Source organism: Leptidea sinapis, chromosome 29 (genome assembly GCF_905404315.1).
Source record: "Leptidea sinapis chromosome 29, ilLepSina1.1, whole genome shotgun sequence".
NCBI lineage: Eukaryota > Metazoa > Arthropoda > Insecta > Lepidoptera > Pieridae > Leptidea > Leptidea sinapis.
This window is the reverse complement of record NC_066293.1, coordinates 3,409,335-3,425,895: the sequence shown is the minus strand read 5'-3', so window position 1 is coordinate 3,425,895 and position 16,561 is coordinate 3,409,335. Positions and strand designations below refer to the sequence as shown.

At 42.4% G+C, this 16,561-nt stretch overlaps 1 protein-coding gene across 2 annotated transcripts in view; it reads left to right on the top strand.

Moving 5' to 3' along the window:
* The window catches only part of LOC126973524 (gastrula zinc finger protein XlCGF57.1-like), a 56,970-nt gene extending 41,078 nt beyond the window's left edge, over positions 1–15,892 (top strand). The window contains exons 5-6 of one of the 2 annotated variants that reach the window (XM_050820862.1): positions 1,593–2,591; positions 8,583–9,550. In XM_050820862.1, the coding sequence (XP_050676819.1) occupies positions 1,593–2,591; positions 8,583–8,689 (1,106 nt within the window). In that variant the 3' untranslated portion in view covers positions 8,690–9,550. Of the gene's footprint in view, positions 1–1,592; positions 2,592–8,582; positions 9,551–14,368 lie in introns of those variants that run through there. The other variant, XM_050820867.1, reaches the window with a different exon arrangement.
* Positions 15,893–16,561: the final 669 nt, after the last annotated feature.

Sequence of the window (16,561 nt, the reverse complement as noted above, 5' to 3'; positions counted from 1 at the left end):
AAATTTCACAGTCTGGGTCTGTATAGTTACTTTAGAGGTATCAGATCGTGGAAGGTTTACTGCCATCCGATTATTATCACATTCATTGTAATAATTCATGAGAGATAATAATTTTTGTTCATTTTCTTTTAAATCAGTCAATAAACCATCCATTACCGCACTACATTCATCTATCTGTCGTCGGGAATCCTCATATTTTTCTGTCATTGACAGTAAACAGTCTTTTAACGACTGGACTTCCACTTGTAGATCATGAATAATGGATTCACTCTGCATTTTATTATGATCTCTTAAATTACACAAGCTACATAAATTTGCGGAAGGAATCTGATGGATAGATTTATTATTATGTTCGTTTAAGGTCGAGATGGTAGAAAGAGTTACAAGATCAGGAGAGCTACCTCTATGTTCCTCAAATAACAGTGTATCCATGTTTCGTCGACGGTCACGCAACAATGTAGAAAGTTCTTCGGATTGCGCTTAAACATCGTCAAAAACTGCTCTGAAGTGGTCTCACGGTTGCGCTTGTTGTCCGTAGTGAGCAAACGCGGCACAATTCTGCATGCAGGATATGACCCACGCGGTCTTTCGAGATGCCTAGTGTCTCAGCTATCTCGCGCACCTTCAACGACGGCTTCTTCGCGGCTTTCTGCCAATACGAGATCGTGGATTTTTGCTACGTTATCCTCCGTGGTAGCCGTGGGGGCACCTGGGCGTGGCTCATCAAAAACCGACGTTTGAACACGTTGAAACTCGCTAAACCAATTTTGACAGTCGCCATCGAAGGAGAAGAGTCACCATATAGCGCAGCGAAATCATAGAGCACCCAAGCGCTCTTTGATTTCGCTGCGCGATTTCCCTTCCAAAAATAAGAATCCAATCACCCACCAATATTGCTCTTTTTCCATTTTTCTAAAATCTGTGGACACGCTCGCTTCCACACGCGGTCAAAACAAAACTACGCGTTCGAATCGCATGAAATTTTTACAGTAGTCTACGAGAATGTACAAGGCAATGAAATATAAAAATTTGCTCTTGCGATAGTGGTGCTATCGGGTGGTGAGGCTCGGACCGCCCTCGTATATTCAGGCGGGCACGCATTAATTTAGCTTTTAATACGATCGAACAAAGTTGTAACCGAGCGATGGTGTGTGGTGTCTAGGACTCCACGTTCGACTTACCGCAAACAATCCGACATCTGCGTAGGCCTTGCTCCCAGCAGTATTAATATAAATTTGTTTATTCCGTCTAGAAATGGATAGTCTACAATAAATTCATATTTTTACGTAAACTGCTACTTACTTCTTAATTGCTTTGAAGGTTATACTGTTGATACCAATTGCTTTGCGTCCCTTTACAATTTTAATAAACTTCGGTATTTCTCTCGAGTTCGGCCGATCTACGTGAATCTTAACATACATATAATTTTACAACTAGTGTAGGTACTTTTAAACCAATCCAGTAACAGGTCAGATACAGCATGAAATGCTTATAATTCTTATAGTAGACCTGCTTCTTAGGTTTTTACGTAGTTGCACGCTTGTGGGATTTTTCCTTTGAAGATATCACTTAAAGAAGTATTTTATTTTCAGTTGAGCTCGCGCCTCAATTATCGTCGCCCCGTACAAGCATTTGGCAAATGACAGTATATGAAAGATTAAATGCAGCTACTTTTCTAGAAAATACGACATTGAAACCGTTTTTCTATCAACAAGCTAACTTTAAATGTTTTTATTGTTCAGAAGTATTTCCTGAAGTAACATCTGTTTTACAACATACAGATTTGCATGCGACACCTGATCGGTCTAGTCTATTAAAACAATATTTAAGGAAAGGTAAACGGGTGATCAAAGTAGACATTTCTAATCTCAAGTGTAAGCTTTGCGCGCAAAGATATACAGAATTGGATGAAATGCGTAAGCATTTGTCTGAAGTACATGGAAAAGAGTTTAATACTGCTGGGAATGGCTTAATGGCTTACAATCTCACACCAAATGACGGTTTATTGTCGTGTCATAAATGTTCAAAGATGTTCAACTCGTTTTTCCTCTTAAACAGACATATGAATGTTCATTTTAGTGTTGTTTGTGAAACCTGCGGTCTTGGTTTTATTTCGCACCAACGTCTCACTAACCACAGAGTCGTCCACCAGGATGGGGTCCACAAATGTGGTAAATGTGATCAGGTGTTCTCAACCAAATTAAAGTTGAGGTATCATGTGTTTAAGAAACATGATATGACAAATTTAAAGAGAGTAAAGCCTTTAAAGTGTCCTCACTGTCTGGAACGATTTGCCGAGCATTATAGAAAAATGACACATTTAAGAGAAGTGCATGGTATTACATTTACATTTGATTGTCAATTGTGTAAAGCTATTTTGCCAACGCGACGGGCTTTGACGGAGCATACAACTAAGCACCATACACAGAAAATACAGTGTGATGTCTGCAGAAAGTGTTTTGGCACTAAATCACTATTAACAATGCACATGAGAGGCCATACGGGCGAAAGGAACTTTTCTTGTAGTGTTTGTCAAAAGGCGTATATGCATGAAAGAACGTTGCGACAACACATGAGAGTTCATGGCCCAGGTATAGGTATAGGGCTCCTGTTTCCGCAATTAAACCACTAGCATGGGTCCATTTTGCGTGCAGTAATGGCCGGTTACTCCAACCAGCCCAGCTCCTTCCAGAAGTTCAGAACATTCCTGGGGTGTTCACAGACTTCTTGGAGCGACCTTGTATTGGTTAAGGTTTTTGCCCGTTGGTTGGCCACCCCCGCGCATTCCAGGATTACGTGAGCGACCGTTTCGTCTTCGGTCAGACAACCTCTGCACTTAGGGCTGTCCGTTACGCCGATTGTGAAAAGGTGTTTGTTTAGTGATGTGTGACCCGTTAGGGTGCCCACCATTATACGGATGTCATGTCTGTTGAGGCTCATAAGTCTACGTGTCAGTTTGGGCGATAGTGCAGGTATCGCCACCTTCGACTGTCTACAGCTTGAGACATTCATCCATCGGGTGTTGTGTAGGTCGTTGGTGAGAGAGCGTATCCATGAGCGCATTTGGCTGAAGGGCAGTGGCAGAAGTGGCAATGGACCAGACACTGTATTTGCCGATGCCCGCCTTGCAAGCTCATCCGCTGCATCATTACCCAACGAACCACTATGTCCCTTGATCCATTGCAGAGTTACCTGGTTATAAGAGGCAACTTGCTCCAGGGTTTGGTGACATTCGTGTATTAGTGCTGAGTTGTGTGTGGTACCCTTCAGCGCTGTTAGTACCGCCATACTGTCAGAAAGAAATCTGATGTTGTGGCCATGTACCTTTCTTCTTAATATAGCGCTGGCGGCTTCCTTGATGGCTACGCACTCACATTGGAAGATGGAGCTGTGTGTGCCCAAGGGTATGGAAATGTGTATGTTTAGTTCCTGTGAGAATATGCCGGCACCAGTTCCAGTAGCCATTTTCGAGCCGTCTGTGTAAATTCTTAGTTCGTTTACACCTGACTGGTCAGCATCTTTCTCATATAGCTGTATGTGATAGTTTTTATGGAAGGTATTTGTTTTAGTTATCTTATCACATGGTGCCTCACAGAGTGGATAATCCTTTGTTACCCTATTCCAGAGCTTATCTGTTAGGCCGTCTTCATTCTTCCATACACCCAACAGCTTTAGACGTAGAGTCGCCATTGTCGCTTCTTGTTGAAGGTGTATGTCGAGTGGTGTTAGCCCTAGAATAGTTTCAAGGGCCGAGGAAGGCGTGGTGCGCATGCATCCTGTTATGGCTGTGCAGGCCAGCCGCTGGAAACGCTGCAGCTTGGTTTGCACTGTCACAAGCTCTGTCCTGGGCCACCACGCTATTGCTCCGTAGGAGATAATTGGTCTGATGACTGCTGTATAGAGCCATCTGCTTATCTTTGGAGCAAGACCCCAGGTTCTGCCTATGAGTCTTCTGCACTGCCAAAAGATGATGCATGCTTTTTCCAGCTTGTTTTCAAGGTGTTTGTTCCAAAGCAACTTACTATCCAGTATAACCCCCAGGTATTTAACTTCTTTAGTAAGGCTTAGTTCGGTGTTGAACAGCTTTGGTAATGTTAGATTACCAAGGCTGCGTTTGTTAGTGAATAGTATTAGTTCCGTCTTTGACGGATTAGCTGTGAGTTTGTGTTGCGCGCACCATTCTTCCAAAATCTTAAAAGCAGATCTCATGAGGCTACATAAGACGTTCTCGACTGGTCCTGTTATTAGAATGGCGAGGTCGTCAGCATAGCCCACTGTGTACAGTTTCTTTTTGTTTAGCCTTGTGATGAGCTCATCTACCACAAGGTTCCAGAGTAGCGGCGAGAGTACCCCTCCTTGTGGGCAGCCCGTTGCCACCACACATCTAGTACTGGTGTTCACAGTAAATCGTATCGCCCTATGCCTCAACATGCTGTCTATCCACCCGGCAATTGTAGGATCTACATCATGAGCGGCTAGCGCTCGGCCTATGCTAGTGAAAGGGGTTTTGTCGAAGGCGCCTTCGATATCAATAAAAGCACCTAAGGTTGATTGTTTACGTGATAATCCTTTCAATGCGAGAGATGTTACGCAATAGAGTGCGGATTCGGTTGATCTGCCCTGAGTATAGGCGTGTTGGTTGTCATGTAGCGGTTTTTGTATGAGGGCATTTTCCCTAATATCCCTATCGCAGAGTCTCTCTAGAGTCTTCAACAAAAATGATGTGAGACTGATTGGCCTGTACGATTTGGGATTTGTGTAATCACTTTTGCCGGGCTTAGGGATAAATACCACTTTTACCTCCCTCCACTGGAGCGGTATGTATTTGTAGGCCAGGCATGCCCTATAGATTGCAGTTAAATGCGCTACTAGCGGCCCCATACCGCTCCATTGTAGCAGTCCGGGGAAGATCCCGTCCAGGCCTCCTGATTTAAATGGAAGAAAGCTGTTAATTGCCCACATTACCTTGTCTTTGTCTACCACCCTGTGAGCTGTGGTCCAATCCGTTTGATCCGGTGTGTTGCTCTGCGATGCCACTTCCTCCCACGTCTGGTTGTTTGTGATGCGGCATCCAGGGAAGTGAGTTTGCAGGAGTAGTTCGCAGGTCTCGGGGTCGGATTTGGTGTATGTGCCGTCAGATTTTTTCAAGCAACCCAGATTACGCTCTGGGTCGCGTGAAAGGATGTTTTTTACTTTAGCCGCTTGGTTTGTGGATTCAATGTTAGTACAGAAGCGTCTCCAGCTTTCTCTCTTCCTTTCGCGGATGCGCCTCTTGAAACGATATTGGGCCTGTTTATATGCATCCCAGTCGTCTGGTGCCCGAGTATTTTTGGCTCTGTTGAACAGCTTCCTTACTTTGCAGCGCAGCCTGTCTAACTCTGGACCCCACCACACACTTTTGTCGATTGAGTTGGGCTTTGTCGAAGTAAGAGGACACGTCTGTTCATAGCTGTTGATAAGTGTTTGAGTTATGTTAGTTACATGAGTTTCTATACCTGCGGTACCGTTATAATCGTCTGGTAGGGAAATGGCCATAAGCTCATTTCTCACCAATCTGTCGTATTTGGTGCGGTCCGTTTTGCGCGGGTTCCGCCTTGGCAGGGCAGGTTTGGTGTTTAAGCGAAGGTTGAACCTAATCCATCTGTGATCCGAGCATGAAGGTTCGTCTGACACGTGCCAGTCATTGACGAGAGAAGAGACATGGTCGGTTGCCAGTGTTAGGTCGATTATAGTTTGGGCTCGCGCCGTAACGTAGGTAGGCTCGGAGCCCCTGTTAAGTATATTAAGGTTAGTTGAGAAAAGGTACGTAAGTAAGTCCTCACCTCTTTTATTGGTCTTTTGGCTGCCCCAGATGGTGTGATGTGCGTTGGAGTCAGCGGAGATGATTAGTTCCAGCCTCTCTGTCTCGCAGTAGCTGACTAGCGCGGTGAGCTCCGGTGTTGGTACCTCCTCTTCCCCCGGCAAATAGACCGACGCTACGACCACGTCTGATAGGCCTAGGCGGTCATCTGCCTGGAGCTTCACAGCGGTTAGATCTCTGGAACATAGCTCATTTATGATGGTGGTCGTTACATGTCGTGGAGTATAAATACATGAACGTGGTTTACCTTCGGTAGCAGTAAAAAGTTTGCCTCCGATGTTGTTGAGACCACATATATTGCCTTTCCTAATCCACGGCTCCTGGATTAGGGCTATGGTCTCGGTGTTTCCCTCCAGCAAACGTCGCAGGTTAGCCGTCGCGGTGTAGCTGTGCTGGAGGTTGATTTGTATGACTTTAAGGAGTTGAGGTGGATCGGTCTGGGCTGCCATCGCTGTGCAGTAGACTGTCCTCCAACTCCTTTGTCTGATCCACTTCCCCGGCCCCTTGCTGCCACCAGTCTATGGAGCGCGATTTGGTCTCTATGGGAGTCCGAACCTCTTTACAAGTGGCGGTCATAGAGACACCATCGGTCCTCTTCTCATGTGTAGCATCAGGGGCTGCACCTGAGGGCTGCTGCCCTCCTTCCGGCACGACATCCATGCGGTTGTCGGGCGCCGCCTCAGGAGCGGTCGAGGTTGGTATTTTCGGCTGCGCTGCCACGTCCGGGTTTGGTTTCGGTGCTTCGCTGCCTTTACCCTCCTCTTCGGGGAAATTTACGTACACTGAGCCGCATTTGTACGAGACCCTGCGATCTCGCTTCTTGAGCTCAGCTACATCTGCCTCAGGTATCCCAAGGACTATGCGCACCCTACCACTTTCGTCCGGTTCTGGGATGTGGTACAAGCTCCAAGTGCGGACGTTGTACCACGGATTCTGCCCGGCGAATCTGGTCTGCAGCATGCTAAGATTTTCGTCCTTGGAAAACCTCGGGATGATCATGGTCGCCTTGACTTTCCTAGGGATGTCGGCTTGGCGTTTGACCACGAGTCTGGTGTGTGGAAGTGGTGAAGTCATCTTGGAGACAGTCTTCTTAAGCCATTCCACGGTGTAAGTGTCCTCGCACCAAAGCTTGAGAGTACCCTCACCATGGTTGGCTCTGCCTCTGAAGCTGGGCAGCCTGAAGGGATCAGTGGAAGAGGTGGCGGCGCAGACTTCTGCGTCTATCGCACCCTCTATTGCCGACTGTATCGCCTGGGCTTGCTCGGCTTTTATGTCCCTGAAGGGCTCATGCATGATCGCGACTAGTAAATCGTTAGATTTACACATGTCGGCGTAATTTACGGAGCCCTTTTTGGGAGTGGGCCGCGGGTTCGTTCGCGTACGTTTAACGTCCTCGCGGGGTGACAGAGTGTCATCCGGGCGAGCTCTTTTGCTGCCCTTGGGTAGGTGTGGACCTTGCCCGGAAGCAGCACGAGCTTCCGCCCTCTCCTGAACGTTTCGGCCAGCGCGTTTCCCTCGTGGCCTTTTTTGGGGCTTACTACCGCTTGCTACTGGTTCGATAGTCGGCTGGCCTGCGGGCTCGCCTCTATCTCCAGTAGCGCTGTCTACCTGAACCTCTTTGGGTTTGGGGGGGTTGCTTTTAGCGGCTTTTATTCTTGCTTTCCTAGCCTCGGCTCGCGCGCGGTTTCGTGCGGTCCTGCTAGGTGCCTTGTATGTAGGCTTGGCATCTCCCTTCCTGATGGGTAGCGTCCAGGCATCGTCCGTGAAGGTAGTTGCCGGTATGGCTTCCTTTAGGGTGGAAAGATCCAGCGAGGAAGACTCTTTCGGCGCTGTGGGAGCAGCCGTGGTCTGGACGGATTGGCTAAGCGCTCCCGAGGGAGCAGCTCGTTTGTTATGGTCGACGTTTCTCTTTTGGTCCATGGGTAGAGATTTATTAAGATTCATCCTCGTCAGTGCCCCACCCGCCTTGGAGCCTCAGTAGGGGACGTCATGCACCTTGATGTACATGTCCGCCAGGACTACTGCGAGGATATAGTAACCCTCACCGTGAATACCTGATGACTGACGGCCGAGTAATGTAGAAGCCGCATACGTGAGGAAGAGAGCCTCCCGCGCTCACCTCAACATCCGCGACCGGGCCATAGGCACCCACATGGATTTGGGTCACTCGCCGGCAGCCCTCTGACGGGAAGCCACAGCCGATTGATCGAGAATGGCTAGTCCCCGACCGCCCGTTTAAGAGGAAGATCAGGGCCAAAGAGGCGTGTTGCTTCAAGCAGGTAACTGACCGACCGCTATCCGCTCAACCACCAGGATTCCTTACTCCCTCCTTACGGGTATCCACGCACGGCACAAACACGTGGGTGATCGCATTTCCTTACTCACTGATGTTAGTGAGCCCTCGACCTCTCGATCACGCGAGGTGAGGTGAAGGAGGAAAGGATTGTGTGGGTAGGTTGGGGGAGGGCGGCCAGAGGTTTCTGTTCTGCCAATTACCTTAGTGTAAATTATTTGATGACTCTATGGAGGCACTTGGCCAATAAACGGGCGGCAACCTCGAGAAGGATAGTCCACTGGCCTTGCTTAGAGGGTCGCTGTATTGATATTCCTCTAAACCATTCGCCAAACCCAGCATCGGACAGATGCTGGGAGTAGGGGTTGCGTCAACCAAGGTCCGTGAGAGAAATTCATTGACGATACCCCCGCCCAGTTCATGGCCCAGTTTGGAGGTTTACGTGTGAATGTGGAAGTGGGTTTAATTGTAGAAACGATTATAGTAAACACATTAAACAATGGCACCCACACTGGCAGTATAAAACTAGTGATTAAAATTATGCCAGCGAATCTCCTATTTTGGATTAATTTGGTTATTAATAATAATTAATTGTAAGTCGAAGAATGTATAAGTAATATTTAAAAGATTTTGTGGCTACCAAGTAATTCGTGAAATACTGATGGCGAAAAAGGAGCAGAGATGTCATTAGTCTATCGACAATTTTTTCTTTAATCGATTGATTGTTTTATACCGCGATATCTTTTTCAAATAGCGTTCCATTGTCTATGAATCCATTATAACCGGCTCAGCTGGCTTCTAAAGCAGTCCACAGAGAAATTAAATCTACATTGTACGAGATTATTTGTTTAATTTTGAAATTACCTGTTTCTGTACTTGTGTATTCGTTAACTCGTCGTTCTTTTTGTATTTCTTGTCAAAATTTTGATTTTGTAGTCAGTTTTTGTCGGTTCCCTAACCAATTTGTTTAATGTTGTTGTAATATCTTATGTTGTGAGCCGCGTTATTTATTAAAGGGCTTAAAATAATATGTTATAGCGGCACTGAGTTTTTTACAGTACATTTAGTGAGTATTTAGAAATGGTATAAAAATAATATCCGCAATCAATTGCAAGTGTTGACGTTAAACTTCAAATAAGTTCCAGTTCCAGAAAAAGTTTTATATATTGTATTATATTATTATTACTTATTATATAATTATTAACAAACAGTTAGTAGACAATGAGGACTTCAGTAATCTCAAAATGATAACATGGCATGTTTAACAGTGGACGTGTTTTGTGAAGATACAGCTAAATTTATTAGACCAATGTTTACAGAGTAAAAAATATTGAAAACGTATTTGCAATCTTAGCTTATACAGTTACAATGTGATAAAATAAATTCAAATAAAACTCCATTGTGTTTTATTTATGAACCGATTCATGTCAAAGATTTAGGCAGTTTGGTAAAGGAAAGGTTTTTGTGATCAATAGTGAACATGAACAGAATGGAGTTCCAGATAGTAGGCACGTAAACCTCATCTGTTATCATCATTCCTTTATGAATTAATTTAGGTGAGCCTCCGACCATGCACCGCCTCTTGCGCTATTACTTCGCACTTCCTAACTTGATTGCCAGGTAGCGGTCGTTACATGACTCATTCCTTATCTATTCTATTAACAGTAGATAATCCTAACATAACAAACTACACAACAGGTTCTCTTCTTATTAAACTAAAATCCTTGTACAATTAACACACCCTACCACTGTTCGCCTTACACTATCCAGGAGTGAAAGATATGGTAAATTTCGTTTATTTGCGATGAGATTGTTATTATATTTTGGGGTCTTTTAGCCATTCTAAATAGATCTAGATCACCAAAGCAGACCCCAGATTATTTATTTTGTTCTTTTTTGTCAGCATTGCCGAGATGTCTCATCTATATCTCAACAATCTTATATTTATTGACCTTAGCTTCTAGTGATCGGCATGTCTTGTGCAAAAGTAGGCGATGCTGTAATATCCTGTATATGAGCATCCAGGTCTGAACTTGATGCGTAGTGTTTGCTTCAAATTATTATATTATTCTCTCTCTCTTCTTTGGTTTCTATTATAGCAGTCATATCTTTTATTTGAACTAGCTTCTTGCCACAACCCAAGTTCGGTTCATCTGCATTAACTGATCGGTACTTCATGCTTTAAAAATAACAGTGCCCAAACACTAGGATACGCGAAAGGGAAAAACACCCTGCTCCATAGAAGGTTGAAAAAAGCGTAGCACCCATTTCATACCTACTGACTTATAATGACATCGTTGGTGGTATGCTACGTGTGACACTTATGAGCTGGCAATGGTTGGACGTCCCACTAGCATAACCAATGCCATTCATAATTTATCCAAGAGGTTTTCTTTGCATTTGGTTGAGTCTCATGTTGTGGAATGTGGCGCTAATTAGGTGCGTGTTCACAAATGCGTGACTGCCTGCGGGTTGCTCTGGAGAAATTCTGTGAAGGGCAGTTGCCCGTGGTTGCACTTAATTCAGCGAGGATTCTCCTCGCAAAAGGGGGTAGAGAAACTGAAATGCCATTGTTGCGCGGAGTCTCTAATTTAATGCCGTGTAGTAGTAGCTTTAGTCTTAAGATTGAAAATGCTGTTTTTGTTTTAGTAAGGCTAAGATAGAACGAGTTACACCAACCTAAGATGGCTTTTACCTCCCTTGTGTAATCGATTAACCCGGAGTGCTGCATATCTTTGCTCCTTAAAGTTGGCAAGTATATCTGTCGTGCTGATTGGCTTCGGGATGTTCCTAAGAACAACCCTTAGCTTCCATAGTGAAGGGTGTAAGCTTGGAAGCCCCACAACTCTGAGGAGAGAGGTTAGCTTATTCCGGTCCGCTACTGTTTTTATCTCTACCTTGATAGAGTTTACATGTGCTCTCGCCGTGCAGAAGAACATTGTTGGCAATAAATTTACGCTCCGACGGCAAACTTGGCGGGCGGCGGGGAGGATAAAAAGCCATCGATTCGCAGTTATTCTTGCGGTCTCATTACGGTCTTGAAGCCGTCTGCATCAAACGAGTTCTCTCTGCTCTCGAAGGTAGAGCCGAAAGAAAATCTCTGAGACTTCCATGAGATCCGGCGTCGCGCTAAGGCTACCAGCCTTAGACTAGGGAAAAAATATTTTACATAGGGTAGACCGAGGCGAATCGGATCAATTTGTTTTTGAGACGATGAAAATTATATGAATGTGTAATCTAAGTAACTTTTTTAGCAAAATAGTAATCAGTAACAATTCAACTATTCAATAAACATTTCAAAACTTAAATGGTTCATTAATTTTTCAAAATATTAACGAAAAATTTAAAAGACAGAAATATCCGAATCACCCCACTTTACGGGGCGAATGGGATCGTACCTTACATAATTAAAATTAAACGTATTACACATAAATCAACACTTTAAACTTTAAAATCATTGACAAAATTGAAATAATGAGATCAATATTTAGTCTTAACACATAAATCACATTTATACGGGCCTTTTTTCCCTCCCATATCAGCACATTTTTCGTGGCACCATTCTTCGCAGGCTTGGCACTGTATCCAATCCTCTGATGGCGGATGAATGAATTTTTCTGAGCAGTAAATACAAAACCAATCTCTCTGTTTTCCAGATGAACCTTTGATTTTTATTCCAGGTGTTCTTTTATTCTTCTTCTTTTGCCTTACATTTTCTCTGTCATCAGTTTTTTTCACAGCTTTTTTATCATTATTAAGTTTTTTCTTTACATCTTTTTCGAGAAGATTTATTTTACTTTGGGGCGATGTCAAATGCAAAATTGGTTTTGTAGGTAAACGAGATTTCTAAGTTGCGGCCGGCGGTGTCTTGAAAGGTGATGGAAGAATTTCTTTCATGACTCCAGTAGTAGTATCAGATTGTTGTGAACTTGTGGATGGCAACGGCACTGTTTTCTTAACTTGTTCTGGCTGTACTGGTTGAGTACTTAAGGATTGGTTTTGTGATTGCAGTCGTTGTGTACTCGTGGGTATCACTCAAACTCTTGATCACCGATAAACTTGGGTCAGGTATCGCATTGGTGTTTAATGGAAATATTCCAGTCTTTTCAAAGCCTTTTACAGCATTTCCAACAGTTGCAGCCTGATTCCAAACCTGTTTGAAAATTCCTCCGAAAGCTACTTTTGTGATCCCTTGATTTGGATGTGCGTGTTGCCATCGTGTAGCTTGTTGATGATAATATGATTTGAGAGGTTTGAAGAACGTTACATCGAGCGGTTGAAGTGCATGTGACGTGTGTGGAGGAAGAAGATCAAGCTCAATATCTAAAGAGTCACATAAATCTACCACTGAGTAGCTCGTGTCAGACGCGTGTCCATCCAAGATTAAAATAACTTTTCCTTGGGTACGGTAGCGATTAAAATGTTGCAACCGTAAATGAAATGCTTCTTCATTTACCCCGCCCTTTTCTGTCATAACAACTTCAGTACCGGGTGGCATGCCAATGAGAAAATCATCTCGTTTACGCATACCTTTAAACAGAACAAATGGAGGAATGTACTGACCTTCGCATTCATACAAGCTAAGACAGTTACATTTTCGCCTCGTTCAACATTTGTCACACTAACAACATCTTTTGCACCTTTTTGGGCTATAATGGTGGGTGGCCGATTATTAAGCGGAATCCCCGTTTTATCCACATTGTACAAGCATTCAGGCCTTCCTCTTAAATTGGTCTTGTCTACCACTGTCTCCAAAGTCTTGAAGAATTCGGCCACTTTTTCTCTTTTCATGCCGTCAATCCTTGCTCTTGACAATCCTTCTGGTTTCCTTATCGTTAGCTCCTTATTTCTCTTCATAAAGCGATGAAACCAGTCTTGACCAGCCATTCCTGCTTCTCTGTTAAAATTGTGTTTAATATTTTGACGTTCTGCGAATTCAAATGCATATTTACGAACCGTCTTGGGTGTAATTCCAAAGCCACAACCCTAAGTGCAGTAAACGATCTGCCAAAATCTTTTCAGCAGACTCATCTAAGGCTGGCTGTCCACCACGAGTCTTAATTATACCATTGAAGAAAGAGACCCTTCTTTGTAAGCTTGTGTAGGGCAATTTGTAAATATTTGCAGCCCGACGTAAGGTGAGTTCTTTGGGCAGGACTTTATTGGCGGCTTCTGTCATTTTTTCTTGTGACCATTCTCCCGCATTGTTCTTCCTTTTGTACGTGCGTACCATCTACAATGAAATAAAAATTGCATAATTAACCTCTAATATAAAATTATCATTTTAAAAAAGTGACACTTCGCCCCCAATGACGCGATCCGAATAACCCCATACTAAAGACTTTTGAAATAAGTATTTTACACATTAACCTATTATATTATGTTTATTTTAGGTTAAAATAGACCCTTTCCCAATCCATATAATATATGAATTTCAATATAATTACACGAAGAAATTGTTAGTACTTACCTTAGATGAGCGGCAAAATTGTAACGCACACGAACACCTGATTCGCTGGCGAGCAGCGGCGACACTGATGTACTGGTCGAATCTAAACACTACCGATGGCGGGAGGTGCGGGGAGGGAGAGGGTCGTAAGACGCCAGTCACTTGCGTTCGGTTTCGGGGCGTTATTCAAAATATGAACGGATTTCTTATTTTGATCCGATTCCCCCATTAATCCGGTTCGCCTCGTCTACCCTAATCCATTTTATTATAAATTTTAGCAGATGTAAAAGTGTATGGGGTCCAATGCCTGCTATGAAAACGCTTTTTAATAAATTCGTAAGTTTATTTAGTATGTTTTGTTTGGTTGTATGAGTAAAGCAAGGAGTATCTTCTTGCAATTTTGTGCATCCGAGTTTTAACAAACTTTTGAATAACGCTTTTAACCTGTGGCACATTCATTTAATCGTTGTGTCTTTTTTAAAGGAATGTGTGTGTCACTGAAGCTTGTGATGTACTGGATACATTTCTTGATGCTACCGTCGTATTATGTTCGCTTTTTAAACATTTTCCACTTTGCACTTACATAGTATTACGTAATAATCACTCGGATCGATGACAAATTTTCAACACAGTGGCTGATGTGCACGCCAATCCACCGAAACCTTTTAGCTTCCTTGCTGCAAAACCGGATATGTACAAAATTATAGGTTGTTTCCTAATATTTGTTGTTATAGTCAGAAAATGTTAAATATATATTTTTTTACAGATAATTTTGAAGACACCGAAGAAAGCTGGCTAAAGAAACTTAAATGTCGCGGATCTGCCCCATTTTTGAGGGAAAATTCTTTAATGCTATTAGAAAATTCTACTATGGTTGTGTTTCAGTGGCACAGAAGTAGGTTAAGATGTCTGTGCTGCAAAGAGCCTTTTTCGGATATTACTTCTTTGAGTATGCACATGGATATTAATCACAAGTTGAAGGAAATCGAGAAGTTACTTATTGTACAGAGAAACCAATTATTGAAAGTTGATATATCAAATTTGAAATGTAAAAACTGTGATGAAAATGTTTGCAGCATAGACGAATTGCACGATCACTTAAAAGATAAACACAGAACAGTCTTTAAAGTAAAAGGTAACTTGTTAGTACCTTTCAAACTTGCAAACCCAGATTTACAGTGCCAAATTTGCTTTGAAACATTTGATATGTTCCGTTTATTAAATATTCACGTAAATAAGCATTTCCAAAAACATTTCTGTCACATTTGTGGCGCTGGGTTTACCAGTCTACCATTCTTAAATATACATATAGTTCGATACCACCGCAACCTGCGTTGTGGACTGTGTAGAATTGATTTCAAATCCCGTCCTGACAAGCGCAACCACGATATTACCATGCACAACGTAAAATTAGAGAGAAAATCTCGCTTCCCTTGTCCCTATTGCCATGAGCGATATAATCAAGACTTCTTGCGAGTGTCTCACTTAGTTGAGAAACACGGCTTGAAAAAACCGGATCATAAATGTTCAATCTGTTGTAAATCTTTCATAACACGCGGTCTTCGCAACACCCATATGCGTTGCGTTCATCTGAAGAAAAAGAATCACGAATGTGACGTATGTCAGAATCTTTTTTATACGAAATCTGATCTTACTAGACATAAGGTTACACACACTAGGGAGAAGAAGTTCATGTGCTCAATATGTACTAACCTTTATGCAACTAAGGACTCACTGAGAAAGCATGAGAGGAGAAAGCACTGCGGGAGATAATGTAGTGATGGTATCCCAAAAATTATTAATAGAACCTCTACGCCCCAAGTTGTCTCCCTTCCTGGAATGATTGTATCATTAATTCATTAGACCCCCAAGTCTCGGAGGCTTGCCAAAGTACATCCTGTACCTTAAAATGGCAGTTGAGCTGATATTTATAACTATTGACCATTGTCCCATCTCTCCTATTATTTGCAAATTTATTGAATGTTTCATAAACAAAAACTCATAGTATATCTCGAGAGTAGTGATGTGCCGGATATCTGTATCCGTTACTTTTTGGGGGATCTTTCAAGGATATATTTACCTTATTAATTTTAAATTTATAGATAAAATTCTTTAAGGCGAAGGGTAAGGCGCACTATCGACGCCAATTGCCGAGATTCTGACGGTCCACAATTATTTGAAATAGATCTGGTTTAGTAGCTAACAATTTAAAGCAATTGGCGTCGCTAGTGCGCCTTACTCTTTGCCTTAAATAGGTGATTAGGTAGCAATAAAAAACTATTAAATTCAATACAGATATTCTTTTATTTCTTAAAATCAAATATTTGGCTCATTTATGTTGCAAACTTTGCCGTAGTTAGTTATCATACTAATAGTATATAACTACAAGGTACTAAATCAACTAGCTTTTTAATGAGATCAATATTATAAAAAGTTATAAGATCACTTTTTATTAAGAAATCAAAACTTAGATCTTCGTAATATTTTAAATTCGAATTAAATAATTTTTTAATCAAGTAAACTAGTACTGCGTGACACATACAGTGTTATTGTTGGATAAAAATCACAATAACAATTAGAGGAACTTAAAAAAATTATAAGTCATAATTGAAATTTAGTAATGGTAAATTATACTTCAAAAAGAGTAACTTGGCAGCTTTGTCCCCCAAAAGTCTGTTACGATGAGGATCATAAACAATTCCTGCTGCACTAAAATATTGCTCACTTGGAATACTTGTTGCAGGTGATGATAAATATGTGCGAGCAATGTGACTAAGACCTCCAAACTTTTTACTGTTAATTGGATTTGGACGTATTGGATTATCCATTATATTGTTAACATCTTAAGTATAATGTTTCCTGCAAATAAAAAAAAAAATGCCAATACTTTAGTTGGTCTTGATCTCTTGGTAATCTTTTTTCTGACATATATTCGATGAGCAAATTACCTTTCGTATCT